At 37.4% G+C, this 20,871-nt stretch overlaps 1 protein-coding gene across 1 annotated transcript in view; it reads left to right on the top strand.

Annotated features, from left to right (window-relative positions):
• LOC120579474 (uncharacterized) overlaps nt 1-12,777 on the top strand; it is a 42,363-nt gene extending 29,586 nt beyond the window's left edge. Inside the window, exons 6-9 of the mRNA XM_039831848.1 lie at nt 5,191-5,260; nt 5,454-5,534; nt 12,412-12,480; nt 12,674-12,777. Of these exons, the coding sequence (XP_039687782.1) occupies nt 5,191-5,260; nt 5,454-5,534; nt 12,412-12,480; nt 12,674-12,777 (324 nt within the window). The remainder of the gene's footprint in view (nt 1-5,190; nt 5,261-5,453; nt 5,535-12,411; nt 12,481-12,673) is intronic.
• Nucleotides 12,778-20,871: the final 8,094 nt, after the last annotated feature.

Raw genomic sequence — 20,871 nt, 5'->3', positions numbered from 1 at the left:
CACCACAATTGAAACACACAATCTCTACAGCATCCTTCTTCTTAGGCCGCCTAACATCGACCATCTTCTGTTTACCTTTGTCAGCGGGGGCACTATACGGCTTAGGACGACTCTGCTGTCCCTTGCCATTCCTTTCATTCACTACCTTGTAGTGAGCCTTCGTATTCTCTTCATAGATCCTGCAGCTATTAACCAAATCCTGAAAAACTCTCAGCTGTTGGTATCCAATCGCCCTCTTAATATCGGGCCTCAAACCGTTCTCGAACTTGATGCATCTTGAGAACTCAGCATTCTCAGCAGTATAGTGCGGGTAGAACTTCGACAGCTCCACGAACTTGGCAGCATACTCTGTCACAGACATGTTTCCTTGCTTCAATTCAAGGAACTCGATCTCCTTCTTCCCGCGAACATCTTCCGGAAAGTATCTTCTCAGGAACTCTCTCCTGAAAACAGCCCAAGTCAGAACAGCTCCCTCCTGCCCAAGGGTAGGCAGAAGAGCAACCCACCAGTCATCAGCTTCCTCGACTAGCTGATGAGTACCAAACCGCACCTTCTGATCTTCAGTGCACTGCATAACTCAGAAAATCCTCTCAATCTCCTTAAGCCACGTCTGGGCTCCATCAGGGTCATAACGTCCTTTGAAAGTCGGAGGGTTCTTCTTCATGAACGTCTCCAACATCCTAGCTTCAGCATTCGCACCGGCATTCACGTTAGGTTGTTGTCCCACAGCTTGGGCAACAGCTTGTAGAGCAGCAGCTAACGCAGCATCGTTTCTTCCAGCCATTTCCGAGATTCTACAAAAGTAGCAACAGCAACATAAGATAGTAATATAAATATTACTAAGACTCGACACGACTCTTCTAATTGACCGGACGGATCAACCTGCTCTGATACCAATTGTAACACCCCGTTTTCCCAACATAAAAATTCTTAAAAACATTTATCAGAGTAAGCATCATAAACAACGGGATATCACATAAAACATAATCCAAAACAGTTAAATAATAATTTAACCAATATCTTAAACATTGCAGCGGAAAATCATAATCATAATTCATAAAACGTTTTGGCACGTAGGCCCCATCAAAAGTTCATAATCATAATCCATAACATTATAAAAATAACATATTAGTCACGTAAGAGAATGAAGCATGCATAAACATAAACCCCATCCCGTTACGTATCAGAGCGACCTAGACGACACAGTGAGGCAAGGCCACTCACAGAAGCAACTGCACACTAAGCACGATCACCTGCAAGTTACCCATACGAAGGGCAACATTTTCAAGCAGAAGGGGTGAGATTTCATAACAAAATAATGCTAATCAAAGTAACTCGAATCATAAATTAACATTAACATCATAATCATTCTTGGATAACTTTTGCATATTCAAATAACAAGTATCACGTATTCATATATTCAACAATATCACGTATTCACTTATTCAACCGTCATCAACAACATAGCATTATGGACATGACAATGTGACAATGCTCTTAGACTCCTTATATGCATGTGGTACCAATCGTCATCATAAGTATTAATATACTTTAATCGTGCGGAGGACAAAGCTCCTATAAAACGTGCGGAGGACAAAGCTCCTAATATTCGTGGTGAGGACTAAGCTCAATGATATGCTATGCATGGACACATATGAACAAAACATCATAATCAACTTATCAACATGCATCCAATAATTTGGAGCTAAACTTCATCATATAATTATGCACTTAGTTAAATAACGGAAGCAGCATAAACAGGTCACATAACAAGATGATATCATTATATCAATAGCACATAAATTGTATCATTATCAACTCTTCATATCTTGCATAAATATACATTACATTAGCTCATGTTCAATCAATATTATCATGACTTAGACTACTCTACAGACTGCATTTAACAACATCACTAGGTCTCATTACCAGTTAGGGGTTCACTCTTGATCAACAAGCGCGACTCAGATCGCACAAACACATAAACAAGTTCATCCTGGTTGTACTCGCGAGGCGAGAGTACTTACTCGCCATGGCGAGTACCACTCAACTCCCAAACTAAGGTTGTTATGGGTTCCCTCTGATCCTACATTCATTCCTAATCAATACTAGGTATGTTTAGGTACTCAAAGGCATACAAGATTCAACTAAAAAGGTCGAAACACGAAATATGACATGCACTCTGCCTAAGCTCGCGAGGCGAGGAAGGGTCGCTCGCTATGGCGAGCTGCATTGCACAACTCGCGAGGCGAGGAAACAGGGTTCGCGAGGCGAGCGATGAATGTTCATCACTCGCGAGGCGAGATTCATAGCTCGCTGTGGCGAGCGATGAATGTCGCTACGGCCAGACTTCCTAAATTCACAAAAACTCGACGTTTCACATGGTTCTAAGCTTGTTTTTGATTCCAAAGTTCGTCCTAAACATTATCTAAGGTCTAGGAACACTTTCTACATCAATTAAACCAATTCTCACCGTTTGATCATCAATTCTAAGGTTTTGACCTAGTTTTCGTTTTCTCCAATTCACTTCTAATTCTTGTTAACTAATCATCAGAATCACATTCAATTAACAATACTGAGTTATTAGTCTCACCCTTACCTGGTTATGAAGAAATCGCAGCCCTCTCTATGCTCTTCTCCCTTCTAAGCTTTTCTCCCTTTTTCAAAAGTTTTCACGTACAATGAGTTTCTAAAATATTAGGTCTTTTCCTATTTATACCTCTTTCTAATAACTTATCTTATCTCACTTCCTCCCCCAAAACTATCTAAAATATCAAAACAGCCCTCAACTAAATATTTTATATTATTTTCAAATCTTTATTCTATTTAACAATAAAATAAATCTCATATCATAATCAAATCCTCCAAAACTCATAACTTATCACGTCATCAATCAAATCACTAAATTCACCACAAATCATCAAAACATATCAAAATCATGCATATACTATATAATTATAATATAATTGCCTAAACACAATTAAATAACGATTAAACGAAAGTGGGCGTTACATTGGTCATATAAGCATGGAAACCATTTCTAAAATATCAAAACTTGATCTAGTAAGAGGGCTACCTAAGATTAATTTTGAGAAGTGTCGCGTCATTTTTCGGAGATCAAGGCTATTTAATTAGCTTTTGACTCACTAATTTATTTCACGACCGAACATTTAATTTTATTATGAAAAGGGGAAAAAAGTTCAAACTACCCCTATTTGAAAAGATTTTGGGTTCGGGGGTTAGCTACATAAAGGGAAGGTATTAGCACCCTTTATGTCTGTAGTACTCTACGGGAACCTCTTGATTTTATTTAATTAATGTGCTATAACTTGCTTGCTTATTTTTAAAAAGAAGGAATTAAAGTGGAAAAATAAAGACCTAATTATCTACATTTTTTATTGATTTGGAAGGACGATTGTCCTCTGCCTACGTACCCGTGAGGGATCAAAACCTCGTAGTTCGGGGTAGAAATTGACGTTTGATTTGTTGAGTGTTTTTTATTAGTTTTGAAAAAGGTTTTAAAATGAAAAGCCAAGTGGCAAATGAGTATTTGTTTGTGTTTTTTAATATCGAAAAAAGAGACTTAAAGTAAAGTTAAATTGATTGAAGTTTGATGGAGAAAAGAAAATAAAAATGCGGTCACTTGATTTGGATCAAGGTTTATTATGAAAATGTTTTTGTGATTTTGATTATTTGCATGTTTTTTGTTGTTTTTTTGGAATATTAAATAAAAATTAAATTAACGGAGCAATAAAAATAAAAGCGTGTGGATTTTTGTAGTGACGTTGGATCACCACAAAATCCCTAATCTAATTTTTTTTTTTGCATTTTTGGATATATATAAGGCGGTAAAGAAATAAAAGGACACACACACCCACACACTTTTCTCATTTATATTTACATTGGACCTAAATACATTCTAATTGCTGGAAAATAAATAACAATGATTAAAATGCTAAAAAGAAATAAAATGCAAGAAAATAAAAGAAATGGACAACCGAAGGGACAAAAATTACCGAAGGGACTTTTCCGAAGGGACTTATTCCGAAGGGACAGAAAAAAGAGGGAGAAGAAAAGAATAGCTCGTCAACACAAGCTAAAGAGGGAGAAGAGAGAAAAGTTTTTTGACAACTCAAGAGAACTTTTGGTGTGTGAAATTGTGTGGAATGAGGGCTCTATTTATAGGTGAGGAGGTTGATGTAAAATGGAAAATTGGTTTAATGAAAATGATGGACAATTACGGTGAATTTTGAAAAAGGAATGTTAAAGTTGACACTTGACTTGAAATTTTTTTTTAGACCTTGTACATTTTATTTTGGACCTATTGACACTTTGTTTTTTTTTTTGGACACTAATTAATTAAAAAGAAATAAAATAAAAATAAAATAAAATAAAAACAAATTAAACGAAATTATGTAAAGAAAAATAAAATTAAAAGATGGAAAATAAAAATTATTAAATATAAAAAAAGTAACTAATCTTAAAATTAAAATTAATAAAAGATGGAAAGAAAATAAAAAGAGAAAAGAGGGTCCGACTCGTAATCAAAAATAAGGTATTTTAAAATACCTCCCAGCCGAATTTTTTCACTGAAAAATCAGAGATCGATCAGAGTCAAGTGACATGTGTCAGTGGGGCATTAGGTCAAAAATTGGGGTATGACAAGAAGGATAAGATATGGGAAGGATGTGTCAAGGGAAAACAAGTTAAAAGTAGTTTTCATCCAAAAGATTTTATTTCAACGAAAAGACCCCTTGAACTATTACACATAGACTTATTTGGACATTTTAGTTGAATTACCTAAAAAATAAAAACTCATAGAAGGTAGTTCTATATTTCATTGGGTAGAAGGTTTGAAGCATTTAGGCCTTGCGAGTCAGGCTTAAAAATGGATTTGCACACAATATCACGATCAAGTTTGAGATCGACATTCGAGTTATCACCAAACACAGAAGGACCATCAAGAGGGATTTTGAGTATTTTTAAAATATCATCCGGAGTAAGACGAATTTCAACCCGTTAATATTGGATACAATCAGATTCATTTACAAAAACATTCAGCCATAAAATACAAGGCTTGAACAACTTTTGGATAATGTATTTCTCTTATTTGAATAAAAGGAACCCAAACAAGAGCATCCAGGTACTTTTTAACATAAAGATTTTTTAAACTTACCCTTATTGAAACAGGTTTTTTTGACAGGAGAACGTTCTAGACCAAGGCTTGCCTTTTCTTTTCCCCTTTTACTTCTTGTCAGAGGTATTTTAGGTTTAGGTTTTTGGAGGAAGTGATTTCTTGATAGGTTTTGAAACTATCTTTGTGGTTTTAGACTTGGATGTTTTTGTTTTTAGTGTCGATTGAGGTCAAAAGTCATCTTTGGGTTTAGATTGTGGTGAGGAGTGAGGTGTTGTATATGGTGGTGATTTGACAAAGGTTTGATTGTTGGATGAAGCTGAGGATGCAGGTGAGGTTGGTGGTTGTTCTGGAGAGGAAGGTCGCGAGGGAGGATATGGAGATCGAGGAGGAGGAGAAGGTGAGGATGAAGACATTTTGTAAGAGGCAGGGCTTCCTCCCATTAAAATGTGGAACCCTTGTGACTGAAACTTGTCAAAACTGAAACCTTGTTGCCGATGAGAACCCCTTGATTTGAGTCATCCTCGTAAACCCGATCGAATTGCTTCTTGACGTCTTGAAGTCACCACGGTCTAATCTTTCCTATCCCGCACATTTGGTGTCACCCTGACTGGAACGCTTCCCTTCCCATGATACCTCACCTCCAGTGAAAAGGACTGTCGACACGATGGTCAAAGGTCAACAAAGGTTAAAATGAGAGAAAAACCATCGTCTAACTACCGTTGAAATGATAGCTTAACAAAGACAAATGATACTTTTACCTAACTATCGATGAGATAGCTTAACAAAGGTAAGAATGAGAGAAAAACCATCGTCTAACTGATACTTTTACCTAACTATCGATGAGATAGCTTAACAAAGGTAAGAATGAAAGAAAAACCATCGTCTAACTACCGTTGAAATGATAGCTTAACAAAGACAAATGATACTTTTACCTAACTATCTATGAGATAGCTTAACAAAGGTAAGAATGAAAGAAAAACCGTCGTCTAACTATCGTTGAAATGATAGCTTAACAAAGACAAATGATACTTTTACCTAACTATCGATGAGATAGCTTAGCAAAGGTAAGAATGAGAGAAAAAACATCGTCTAACTATCGATGAAATGATAGCTTAACAAAGACAAATGATACTTTTACCTAACTATCGATGAGATAGCTTAACAAAGGTAAGAATGAGGGAAAAACATCATCTAACTACCGCTGAAATGATAGCTTAACAAAGACAAATGATACTTTTACCTAACTATCGAAATGATAGCTTAACAAAGGTAAGAATGAGAGAAAACACCGTCAAACTATCGATGAAATGATAGCTTAACAAAGACAAATGATACTTTTACCTAACTATCGATGAGATAGCTTAACAAAGGTAAGAATGAAAGAAAAACCATCGTCTAACTACCGTTGAAATGATAGCTTAACAAAGACAAATGATACTTTTACCTAACCATCGATGAGATAGCTTAACAAAGGTAAGAATGAGAGAAAAACCATCGTCTAACTACCGTTGAAATGATAGCTTAACAAAGACAAATGATACTTTTACCTAACTATCGATGAGATAGCTTAACAAAGGTAAGAATGAAAGGACAACTTGGTCAGTCACACTGGGGATGACACTATTGAGAGTTGAAATTGAAGTTTGATTAGTGTCATGACTAGCACGGCTTCACACCGGGGATGACACTTTGACAATAAGAAGGTAAATGGAAGAGGCTTATTTGTAGAAACTTGCAGCTTGACACAATGGTAAGTTAAGACTGAACTGGAGAGACACGACCGAATCGAGATTCTAGACGACTGATGCAATTATGTGTGAATTGATGTTGTGCATATGATGTGTACGTATAAACGTACGAATATGTGAAAATATTGATGAATGCATGATTGTATGGATGTGTGAATGTATGAATATACAAATATGCAACTGCATGAATGTATAGACTGTATATGACAGGTGACTCGATGAAACGAGACAAGACAGGCAAGATGGGAGGTGGACTGACATCGCAGTACAAACACTCGGCAAACTTCCTTGGAGATGATACTATTGTGAACAAATCGAGCCATTGACGATGTAAGAAACTAGCACAAGGTAGCAATTGATGCCTCCTAGGGGTAAGCCCATTGTTGATAAAAAGTTTGGAAGAAAGTCGCATTTGTAAACCGGCAGAGAGTATTCTTCCATTGGTATGCTTCAGCAGTCGTTTTTTTTTTTTTAAAAAAAAAAAAGATCCCTAACTTTTGCCTGGACCGTCCTTTCAGATTTTCAGTCCACCGGGATTATATTCCTTTTTTGTGCCCCTAATTTTTGCCTGGACCGCCCTTTCGGGTTTTTCAGTCCACCGGGACGCTCTCTATTGCTTAAGCCGCCTTTTCAGGTTTTCAACTTAGCGAGCTTTGATTTTTTTGTTTTATTATTTTTTTTTAATATTTTTTTTTTTACTGTGACAACATCTTGTTCAAGGCATATGTCCTTTCCATAGTGCTTAGCCATGTTTCTCTTTCGGAATGTAATTGCTCTCAAGGCGGATGCTGATGTACACTTCACCTACTCACGAGTTCAAAGAGAGTGTGTTTGTTGTTCACACTTTTCAAAAGATGTAAAAAAAGTTTTGTATTTTGAAATTTTTTGCTTTAAGTATCGCCATCAAAAATAGAAGAAATTTTGCAAATAGAATAAATGAGAGTTCCAAATAAATGGGCACAGGCTCAAATTTGATGAATTGAGTGGTGACCTGCCAAGGGCATGGCTCCATGGATTTTTTTGAAAATTTTGGAAAAATGGTAAATGTAATGGGAAGGGTACATTGAACACAAATAACCGCTATTCTCCTTAACAACTTTGAATGCCCCTGTTCCGAGTCTTTGATCTGCAGATGCTTCGAATCAGAGGTCTTTTGATAGCTGGATGCCCCAAGTGGATTATGTCCGACCAGATGCAGTTACTTTGTCTTTTGATCCTTAACTTTTGCATAGATCGCCCTTTCGGGTTTTCAATCTATCAGGATAATCATTTTTGTTCATGTCTCTAATTTTTGCCTGGACCGCCCATTCGGGTTTTCAGTCCACCGAGACGCTCATTTTTGCCTAAGCCGCCTTTTCAGGTTTGCGACTTATCGAGCTTTTATATTTGACAGAGTATTTCTTGACTACACCGGCATTCATAGGAAGTGCAAGTTTGTCACCATCCATAGTTGTAAAAGTCATTGCACATGAACCTTCATAGTTAGGCGTCCAAAGTCTCTTTCTTGAATTTTGCGGGAACGAACCTTCTTGTTGGAAGTATATTTCAACCTCTTTTGACATGGTTGTACAAGGTCGTCATGCATTTTAAGTTCAATCAAGCTTGGACTTCGGCAAAACTTATATTGTCGGGACTTCGACCTCCACAGGAAGCACGACCTTCATGTTATATACTTGAGGGAAGGAGAGGGTTGCCCCTGTTAAAGTGTGTACTACCGGACAATACTCATGAAGTGCAAGTGGTAGCATCTCGTGCCAGTCTTTGTAAATGAAAGCAATTTTTTGGATATTTTGTTTGCAGCTTTGACGGCTAAGATGCCCCAGTGGGCGAGAGATCTTGCTGGGAGTCTCTTCATTCTCCTCTTCTCCATCTTCGGTCACAGAGAACTCAAAGTTGGGAGAGAGTACATGGTTATTGTGTTCAACGGGTTTATTAATGCATGATTTGATTATTGATTTTGACAAGTAAGTACAAGTTATGATTATGCAGATATATGAGAATGATTAAAGAATTTTTTTTTTTTTTTTTTTTTTGGTTTTTTGTATTACCATTTTTCAGAAAAAGCACAAAATAAAATAAAGTCGGGATCAAAACGACCTTTTTATTAATGATAACCAATACTTAAAGCAAAAAGCCCTACATAAGATCACTTTCATCTCGGGCGGGACGAAAGGATGTTTTTTTTTTTGAAAAGCGAAAAGCAACAAACAAACATTAATTGAACAAAAAGTAGCAGAAGGAACGTCAATAGTGTTGTTACCTCTTCACGAATGCTCGTGGATTTCTTGTTCAAACTGATACGTTCTCTTTTTTGTTTGCACGAGTGTTGTAGGTGCGAGTTGACTTGTAAAGAATACGTCGGGCCACTTTTGAAATGAATTGACCTTTAGTAGAAAAGACACAGTGTAAGACTCAGACTTGAAATTATGTATGCAAAATGATGCATGCTATGCTTATGCAAAAATAGACACATTTTTTTTGAAGGACTTGTCAAAGTAATTGTAAACTTGATAAGGAACATTGTTTTATTTGAAAATTGTGAAGATGTTGCAATTGGTTCCCTTTTCAAAAGTAAGAACGAAACCAAGGAAAAGTTCTTAACAAAAGCTAAAGCTTAGTTAAGATTTTTGAAGTTGTAGGTGTTCCTTCTTACAAGGTCCATATCATTGATGTTTACAAGAACTTATCTAAGTCCTTCGATATTAGTGAGAAAAAAAAAAGTTTTTATGAATGCATGTATGCATGATTATACTAAAGAACATGGAATGCATGGTGAGGCTAAGTCCACAATGTTGGAGTTTAAGGGTAACAACGCCATTTGGTAGGGACTATGGTTTCACATGTACCTGTATTTCAGGTTCTACCAAGTTCCCAAAGTCTACAACCACTTTCGAATTTTATTGGATACCGAGAAAACACCCGGTCCAACAACATTCGTAGGAAAGTCTCGTTTGAGTGTAGTATCGCGTGTCGACTAATTTCGAGAAAACAGCCGGTTAGCCACCGCACTACGTCATAAAAGCCAAGATGGGTTAAGGGTTACTAAAGGTCCTTAGCTTCATTGGAAACTTAAGAGTAATAAAGTCTAAACGTGAAAACACACGTCGACATATATCACTTCAAGCTCCTCCGCTAAGTGTGGTTATCTCACGTGTGACAAGACACGAGTATACTCTCGGTATGCCACTATGAGTCTACCACTCCTATCTTAAATTTCTCTCAAGTCCGGGTGTAGGACTTATCTCACCACTAACGTTTAAGAAAGAAGAAAGAAGAAAGAACAAGAGAGAACATATATACACGTATTTCCATCTTTTATTTTTTGTTTTTGTTTTAAGCAAGTTATAACACAAAATTTAAATAAAGCCAAGTTAGGCTCAACCCTCTTAGGGGGTCCCCAGTGAAGTCGCCATTTCTGTCGCGTCATTTTTCGGAGATCAAGACTATTTAATTAGCTTTTGACTCACTAATTTATTTCACGACCGAACATTTAATTTTATTATGAAAAGGGGAAAAAAGTTCAAACTACCCCTATTTGAAAAGATTTTGGGTTCGGGGGTTAGTTACATAAAGGGAAGGTATTAGCACCCTTTATGTCCGTAGTACTCTACGGGAACCTCTTGATTTTATTTAATTAATGTGCTATAACTTGCTTGCTTATTTTTAAAAAGAAGGAATTAAAGTGGAAAAATAAAGACCTAATTATCTACATTTTTTTATTGATTTGGAAGGACGATTGTCCTCTGCCTACGTACCCGTGAGGGATCAAAACCTCGTAGTTCGGGGTAGAAATTGACGTTTGATTTGTTGAGTGTTTTTTATTAGTTTTGAAAAAGGTTTTAAAATGAAAAGCCAAGTGGCAAATGAGTATTTGTTTGTGTTTTTTAATATTGAAAAAAGAGACTTAAAGTAAAGTTAAATTGATTGAAGTTTGATGGAGAAAAGAAAATAAAAATGCGGTCACTTGATTTGGATCAAGGTTTATTATGAAAATATTTTTGTGATTTTGATTATTTGCATGTTTTTTGTTGTTTTTTTGGAATATTAAATAAAAATTAAACTAACGGAGCAATAAAAATAAAAGCGTGTGGATTTTTGTAGTGACGTTGGATCACCACAAAATCCCTAATCTAATTTTTTTTTTGCATTTTTGGATATATATAAGGCGGTAAAGAAATAAAAGGACACACACACCCACACACTTTTCTCATTTATATTTACATTGGACCTAAATACATTCTAATTGCTGGAAAATAAATAACAATGATTAAAATGCTAAAAAGAAATAAAATGCAAGAAAATAAAAGAAATGGACAACCGAAGGGACAAAAATTACCGAAGGGACTTTTCCGAAGGGACTTATTCCGAAGGGACAGAAAAAAGAGGGAGAAGAAAAGAATAGCTCGTCAACACAAGCTAAAGAGGGAGAAGAGAGAAAAGTTTTTTGACAACTCAAGAGAACTTTTGGTGTGTGAAATTGTGTGGAATGAGGGCTCTATTTATAGGTGAGGAGGTTGATGTAAAATGGAAAATTGGTTTAATGAAAATGATGGACAATTACGGTGAATTTTGAAAAAGGAATGTTAAAGTTGACACTTGACTTGAAATTTTTTTTTAGACCTTGTACATTTTATTTTGGACCTATTGACACTTTGTTTTTTTTTTTGGACACTAATTAATTAAAAAGAAATAAAATAAAAATAAAATAAATCTAATACGAAATAAAATAAAAACAAATTAAACGAAATTATGTAAAGAAAAATAAAATTAAAAGATGGAAAATAAAAATTATTAAATATAAAAAAAGTAACTAATCTTAAAATTAAAATTAATAAAAGATGGAAAGAAAATAAAAAGAGAAAAGAGGGTCCGACTCGTAATCAAAAATGAGGTATTTTAAAATACCTCCCTGCCGAATTTTTTCACTGAAAAATCAGAGATCGATCAGAGTCAAGTGACATGTGTCAGTGGGGCATTAGGTCAAAAATTGGGGTATGACAAGAAGGATAAGATATGGGAAGGATGTGTCAAGGGAAAACAAGTTAAAAGTAGTTTTCATCCAAAAGATTTTATTTCAACGAAAAGACCCCTTGAACTATTACACATAGACTTATTTGGACATTTTAGTTGAATTACCTAAAAAATAAAAACTCATAGAAGGTAGTTCTATATTTCATTGGGTAGAAGGTTTGAAGCATTTAGGCCTTGCGAGTCAGGCTTAAAAATGGATTTGCACACAATATCACGATCAAGTTTGAGATCAACATTCGAGTTATCACCAAACACAGAAGGACCATCAAGAGGGATTTTGAGTATTTTTAAAATATCATCCGGAGTAAGACGAATTTCAACCCCTTAATATTGGATACAATCAGATTCATTTACAAAAACATTCAGCCATAAAATACAAGGCTTGAACAACTTTTGGATAATGTATTTCTCTTATTTGAATAAAAGGAACCCAAACAAGAGCATCCAGGTACTTTTTAACATAAAGATTTTTTAAACTTACCCTTATTGAAACAGGTTTTTTGACAGGAGAACGTTCTAGACCAAGGCTTGCCTTTTCTTTTCCCCTTTTACTTCTTGTCAGAGGTATTTTAGGTTTAGGTTTTTGGAGGAAGTGATTTCTTGATAGGTTTTGAAACTATCTTTGTGGTTTTAGACTTGGATGTTTTTGTTTTTGGTGTCGATTGAGGTCAAAAGTCATCTTTGGGTTTAGATTGTGGTGAGGAGTGAGGTGTTGTATATGGTGGTGATTTGACAAAGGTTTGATTGTTGGATGAAGCTGAGGATGCAGGTGAGGTTGGTGGTTGTTCTGGAGAGGAAGGTCGCGAGGGAGGATATGGAGATCGAGGAGGAGGAGAAGGTGAGGATGAAGACATTTTGTAAGAGGCAGGGCTTCCTCCCATTAAAATGTGGAACCCTTGTGACTGAAACTTGTCAAAACTGAAACCTTGTTGCCGATGAGAATGTAACACCCCGTTTTCCCAATATACAAATTTCTTAAACAATTATCAGAGTAAAAACCATAAACGGGATATCACATAGAAACGTAATCCAAAACAGTTAAATAATGATTTAACCTTCACAAATTATCTTTAACATAGCAGCGGAAAATCATAATCATAATTCGTAAAACGATTTTGGCACGCAGGCCCAATAAGTATCTCAAAAGAGTTTATCAAAACATAAGCAGTTCACGTAAAAGAATGAAGCATGTTATAGCATATAACCCCATCCCGTTACGTATCAGAGCGACCTAGACGACACAGTGAAGGCAAGGCCAACTCACGAAGCAACTGCACACTAAGCACGATCACCTGCAAGTTACCCATACGAAGGGCAACATTTTCAAGCAGAATGGGTGAGATTTCATAATAAAATAACATTAATCAATGTAATTGCGAATCATAAATTAACATCAATCATTCCATTATTAACTTTGCATAAATGCTAAACAGTTATCACGTAATCATATAACCAATCATTATAAACAACATAACATAATCAAATAACACTTATCACATAATCACATATCCATTCATTATCAACAAGGCATCTTAATCATGACAATGTGACAATGCTCCTAGACTCCTTATATGCATGTGGTACCAATCGTCATCATAAGTATTAATATACTTTAATCGTGCGGAGGACAAAGCTCCTATAAAACGTGCGGAGGACAAAGCTCCTAATTTTCGTGGTGAGGACTAAGCTCAATGATATGCTATGCATGGACACATATGAACAAAACATCATAATCATCGTAATCATGTGCATTCAATAACTTGATGCAAAACGTCATCATTTTCATTATATTCATATATAAACATTGCATACTCAGTTAAATAACAGCAGCAGCATAGTCAAGTCGCATAACAGCAAGGAGATATCAATATATCAACAACAATTTACTAGAATCATAATCATTTCAATTATATCTTACATATTGCATAATACCTTAATCATGCTCAAATAATATCAACTTAACTCAATAGCTTTACAGACTGCATTAAACGTTATCATAAGGTTTCATTACCAATTAGGGGTTCACTCTGGACCAAAAAGTGCGACACAGATCGCACAAACACATAATCAAGTTCATCCTGGTTGTACTCGCGAGGCGAGAGTACTTACTCGCCATGGCGAGCACCACTCAACTCACAAACTAAGCTTGTTCTGGGTTCCCTCTGATCCTACATTCATTCCTAATCAATACTAGGTAAGTTCAGGTACTCAAAGGCATACAAGATTCAACTAAAAAGGTCGAAACACGAAATATGACATGCACTCTGCCTAAGCTCGCGAGGCGAGGAAAGTTGCTCGCCATGGCGAGTTGAACCAAACAACTCGCGAGGCGAAGGAAAGGGGCTCGCGTGGCGAGCGATGAAGTTCATCACTCGCGAGGCGAGGATCATCACTCGCCGTGGCGAGCGATGAACAGAAGCACGGGCAGACTAGGGTTTTTCTCAAAAATCCAACACACAACATGGTTCAAAGCCTAATTTTGATTCCATAATTCATCCTAAACATGTTCTAAGGTTATAGGACGGTTCTTACATCAATCTAAACAAGTTTTACCGTTTGGTCATCAATTTTTAGGGCTTTAACCTAATTTCAAAACTTCTCTAAATCAATCCTAACTTTGTCAACTAATCATCAGAATTACAACAATCAATGCTATTGAATTACTAGTCTCACCCTTACCTGGTTATGAAGAAAATCGCAGCACTCTACCTTGGTTCCTCTAGACTTGGCTTTTTCTCCCTTTTCCAAAAGTTTTCACGTACAATGAGTTTCTAAAATATTAGGTCTTCTCCTATTTATACCTCTTTCTAATAACTTATCTTATCTCACTTTCTCCCCCAAAACTATCTAAAATATCAAAACAGCCCTCAACTAAATATTTTATATTATTTTCAAATCTTTATTTTATTTAACAATAAAATAAATCTCATATCATAATCAAATCCTTCAATACTCATAACTTAACACGTCATCGATCAAATCATCAAAACATACCAAAATCATGCATATACTATATAATTATCATATAATCGCCTAAACTCGATTAAATAACGATTAAACGAAAGTGGGCGTTACAACTCTCCCCCACTTAAAGGATTTTCGTCCTCGAAAATTTACCTCAAGCAAACAACTCTGGATAAGACTCCAGCATCTTACTCTCAAGCTCCCACGTCAAGCTTTCACCAGTCGCTCCCGACCAAACGACTCTCACGAGAGGTATCTCCTTGCCTCTCAACGTCTTCACTTTACGATCATCAATCCTTACCGGTAAAGTCTCTACCGTAAGGTTGTCTCTAACTTGCACATCGTCGCTTTGGATTACATGAGATGGATCCGGAACATACTTTCGAAGTTGCGACACATGAAAAACGTTGTGCAAATTCGAAAGATGCGGCGGTAAGCCCACTCGGTAAGCCACCGTTCCAACTCTTTCCAATATCTGATACGGACCAATGAACTTCGGGGTCAACTTCTTTGACTTCAAAGCACGTCCTACACCAGTCATAGGAGTGACTCTCAAAAACACGTGGTCTCCTTCTTGGAATTCAAGATCTTTTCTACGCTTATCATGATAACTCTTTTGTCGACTCTGCGACGCCTTCATTTTCTCTTGGATCATCTGAACTTTCTCAGTAGTTTGCTGAACAATCTCTGGTCCTAAGACCACTCTTTCTCCTGATTCAAACCAACACAACGGAGTTCTGCATCTCCGACCATACAAAGCTTCGAACGGTGCCATTCCAATACTAGAATGATAACTATTATTATATGTGAACTCGATCAACGGAAGATGACTATCCCAAGTTCCTCCTTGCTCAAGAACACAAATTCTCAACAAATCCTCTAGCGACTGAATTGTCCTCTCCGACTGACCATCTGTCTGTGGATGATACGCCGAACTCAATCTCAACTTCGAACCCAAGGCCTCTTGCAAACTTTTCCAAAATCTAGAAGTAAATCTTGGATCTCTATCTGATACAATGCTCGAAGGAACACCATGCAACTTCACAATCTCTTTGATGTAAATCTCTGCCAACTGGGCAACAGGGAAACTAATATTAATAGGTAGGAAATGAGCTGACTTCGTCAACCTATCAACAATAACCCAAATTGCGTCGCTCCCTCTCGGAGTATTCGGCAAACTCGTCACAAAATCCATCGATATACTATCCCATTTCCATTCTGGCACATCTAAAGGTACCATCATCCCAGCGGGTTTCTGATGCTCGACTTTCGACTTCTGACAAACTAAACAGGAATACACAAACTGTGCTACATCTCGTTTCAAACCAGACCACCAGAAAATCTTCATTAAATCATGATACATCTTCGTAGCTCCCGGATGAATACTCAAGCTACTTCTATGACTCTCTTCAAGAATCATCTTCTTAATCTCTTCATTGTCTGGGATACAAATTCTTCCTCGGAATCTCAACACACCTTGATCATCGATTTTAAAATCACTGTCTTCAGTCTGATCTCTAGCAATCAACAAGTCCACAAACTTTACATCAACTTTCTGTGCTTCCTTGATACTTTTCAGAAATTCACTATCAATCTTTAGCATACCCAATTTCACACTCTGAGGTGACCATTCGCAAACCAAACTCATATCTCTAAACTGTTCAAGCAATTCGAACTCTCTGACCATCATGGCGGACATATGCAATGTCTTCCTACTCAAGGCATCTGCAACAACATTAGCTTTACCTGGATGATAATTCAAACCAAAGTCATAATCTTTCAACAATTCAAGCCATCTTCGCTGTCTCATATTCAATTCCTTCTGATCGAACAAATACTTCAAACTCTTGTGATCACTAAACACCTCAAATCTCGAACCATACAAGTAATGTCTCCATATCTTCAATACAAAGACTACAGCCGCCAACTCGAGATCATGCGTAGGATAATTCTTCTCATGAACTCTCAACTGTCTTGAAGCATAAGCTACCACTTTACCTTCTTGCATAAGTACACCTCCTAAACCCAACTTGGACGCATCACAATAAACCACAAAAGGTTCATCCGACTTCGGCAAAATTAACACTGGAGCAGTCGTCAACCGCTTCTTCAATTCACCGAAACTTTTCTCACAATGAACGTCCCACACAAAAGTCTTACCTTTACAAGTCAACTGCGTTAGCGGAAGAGCTAACTTAGAAAACCCTTCAATAAACCTTCTATAGTAACCAGCTAAACCCAAGAAACTTCTAATCTCAGTAACGGACTTTGGAGTCTCCCACTGTGATACCGCTTCAACTTTAGACGGATCCACTGCAATACCATCTCCGGAGATAACATGGCCAAGGAAACTCACCTCTTTCAACCAGAATTCACACTTAGACAATTTAGCATAAAGCTTCTTCTCTTTCAACACTTGCAAAACAATCTTCAGATGCTCAGCATGTTCTTCTTCAGTCTTGGAGTAGATCAAAATATCGTCGATAAACACAACTACGAACCGATCCAAAAATGCATGGAAGATGCGATTCATATACTCCATAAACACTCCAGGTGCATTGGTCACACCGAAAGGCATAACTTTATATTCATAGTGACCATAACGCGTTCTGAAAGCCGTCTTCTGCATATCTTCGTCTTTTACTTTAATCTGGTGATAGCCTGATCTCAAATCAATCTTGCTGAAAACTCGTGCACCCACTAGCTGATCCATCAAATCATCAATTCTCGGAAGTGGATACCTATTCTTGATAGTTACCTTGTTCAACTGCCGATAATCAATACACAACCGCATACTACCATCTTTCTTCTTTACTAGCAAAACCGGCGCTCCCCAAGGTGAAACACTTGGTCTAACAAACTTCTTCTCAAGCAAGTCTTCTAACTGTTTCTTCAACTCAGATAACTCAGAAGCAGACATACGATAAGGTGCCATCGAGACCGGCTTCGTTCCAGGAACAAGATCAATAGAAAACTCAACTTCTCTCTCTGGAGGCACATCAGGAATCTCATCTGGAAAAACTTCAGGAAATTTACACACCACCGGTAACCTGTCAATCACTGCTTGATTCTCAATAGATATAGTAGCCATTAACGAAAACATCAAGATACCGTCGCGTTCCAGTTGCTTCAGCTGCTTAGTAGATAAAAACTCTGCACCACTTTCCTCTTCGACGGAAGAGAAATGCACTGACTTGCTAAAACAATTAATAAGAACGTGGTTGTACTCTAACCAGTTCATACCCAAAATCACATCCATACCACTCAAAGGTAGACAAACTAAATCCATTTCAAAATCACGACCAAACATAGACAAAGGACATTTCAAACATACGAGAGAAGTAGTCACCAAACCCTTAGCTGGAGTTTCGACAACCATCTCTCCATTCATATCAGACAAAACAAGACCCAAAGCAGAAACACAATCGAAAGCAATAAAACAATGCGTAGCACCAGTATCAATAATAGCAACTAAAGGAGTATTATTAATATAGCAAGTACCTCTGATCAAACGATCCTCATTCTCTGTCTGAGTCCCAGTCAAAGCAAAGACCCTACCAGTAGTCGGCGCCCTCTTAGGCTGAGTACACTGTGAACTAATGTGACCCTCTCCGTTGCAATTAAAGCAAACAATGTCTGTACGGTTGCAATCAGCTACAACATGACCTTTCTTACCACACCGGACACACTTCTTGATTTCCTCAGGGCAGACGTTGCTCTTGTGGCCTTTCTCACCACAATTGAAACACACAATCTCTGCAGCATCCTTCTTCTTAGGCCGCCTAACATCGACCATCTTCTGTTTCCCTTTGTCAGCGGGGGCACTGTACGGCTTAGGACGACTCTGCTGTCCCTTGCCCTTCCTTTCATTCACTACCTTGTAGTGAGCCTTCGTATCCTCTTCATAGATCCTGCAGCTATTAACCAAGTCCTGAAAAACTCTCAGCTGTTGATACCCAATCGCCCTCTTGATGTCGGGCCTCAGACCATTCTCGAACTTGATACATCTCGAGAACTCAGCATTCTCAGCAGTATAGTGCGGATAGAACTTAGACAGCTCCACGAACTTGGCAGCATACTCTGTCACGGACATATTTCCTTGCTTCAGCTCAAGGAATTCGATCTCTTTCTTCCCGCGAACATCTTCCGGAAAGTATCTTCTCAGGAACTCTCTCCTGAAAACAGCCCAAGTCACAACAGCTCCCTCCTGTCCAAGGGTAGGCAGAAGAGCAACCCACCAGTCATCAGCTTCCTCGGCCAGCTGATGAGTACCAAACCGCACTTTCTGATCCTCCGTGCACTGCATAACCCGGAAAATCCTCTCAATCTCCTTAAGCCACGTCTGGGCTCCATCAGGGTCATAACGTCCTTTGAAAGTCGGAGGGTTCTTCTTCATGAACGTCTCCAACATCCTAGCTTCAGCATTTGCACCAGCATTCACGTTAGGTTGTTGTCCCACAGCTTGGGCAACAGCTTGTAGAGCAGCAGCTAACGCAGCATCATTTCTTCCAGCCATTTCTGATATTCTACAAAAGTAGCAACAGCAACATAAGATAGTAATATAAATATTACTAAGACTCGACACGACTCTCTAATTGACCGGACGGATCGACCTGCTCTGATACCAATTGTAACACCCCGTTTTCCCAATATACAAATTTCTTAAACAATTATCAGAGTAAAAACCATAAACGGGATATCACATAGAAACGTAATCCAAAACAGTTAAATAATGATTTAACCTTCACAAATTATCTTTAACATAGCAGCGGAAAATCATAATCATAATTCGTAAAACGATTTTGGCACGCAGGCCCAATAAGTATCTCAAAAGAGTTTATCAAAACATAAGCAGTTCACGTAAAAGAATGAAGCATGTTATAGCATATAACCCCATCCCGTTACGTATCAGAGCGACCTAGACGACACAGTGAAGGCAAGGCCAACTCACGAAGCAACTGCACACTAAGCACGATCACCTGCAAGTTACCCATACGAAGGGCAACATTTTCAAGCAGAAGGGGTGAGATTTCATAATAAAATAACATTAATCAATGTAATTGCGAATCATAAATTAACATCAATCATTCCATTATTAACTTTGCATAAATGGTAAACAGTTATCACGTAATCATATAACCAATCATTATAAACAACATAACATAATCAAATAACACTTATCACATAATCACATATCCATTCATTATCAACAAGGCATCTTAATCATGACAATGTGACAATGCTCCTAGACTCCTTATATGCATGTGGTACCAATCGTCATCATAAGTATTAATATACTTTAATCGTGCGGAGGACAAAGCTCCTATAAAACGTGCGGAGGACAAAGCTCCTAATTTTCGTGGTGAGGACTAAGCTCAATGATATGCTATGCATGGACACATATGAACAAAACATCATAATCATCGTAATCATGTGCATTCAATAACTTGATGCAAAACGTCATCATTTTCATTATATTCATATATAAACATTGCATACTCAGTTAAATAACAGCAGCAGCATAGTCAAGTCGCATAATAGCAAGGAGATATCAATATATCAACAACAATTTACTAGAATCATAATCATTTCAATTATATCTTACATATTGCATAATACCTTAATCATGCTCAAATAATATCAACTTAACTCAATAGCTTTACAGACTGCATTAAACGTTATCATAAGGTTTCATTACCAATTAGGGGTTCACTCTGGACCAAAAAGTGCGACACAGATCGCACAAACACATAATCAAGTTCATCCTGGTTGTACTCGCGAGGCGAGAGTACTTACTCGCCATGGCGAGCACCACTCAACTCACAAACTAAGCTTGTTCTGGGTTCCCTCTGATCCTACATTCATTCCTAATCAATACTAGGTAAGTTCAGGTACTCAAAGGCATACAAGATTCAACTAAAAAGGTCGAAACACGAAATATGACATGCACTCTGCCTAAGCTCGCGAGGCGAGGAAAGTTGCTCGCCATGG

Source organism: Medicago truncatula, chromosome 3 (genome assembly GCF_003473485.1).
Source record: "Medicago truncatula cultivar Jemalong A17 chromosome 3, MtrunA17r5.0-ANR, whole genome shotgun sequence".
Lineage (NCBI taxonomy): Eukaryota > Viridiplantae > Streptophyta > Magnoliopsida > Fabales > Fabaceae > Medicago > Medicago truncatula.
The sequence above is the reverse complement of the archived record's forward strand: the minus strand, read 5'-3'. Positions and strand labels throughout refer to the sequence as shown.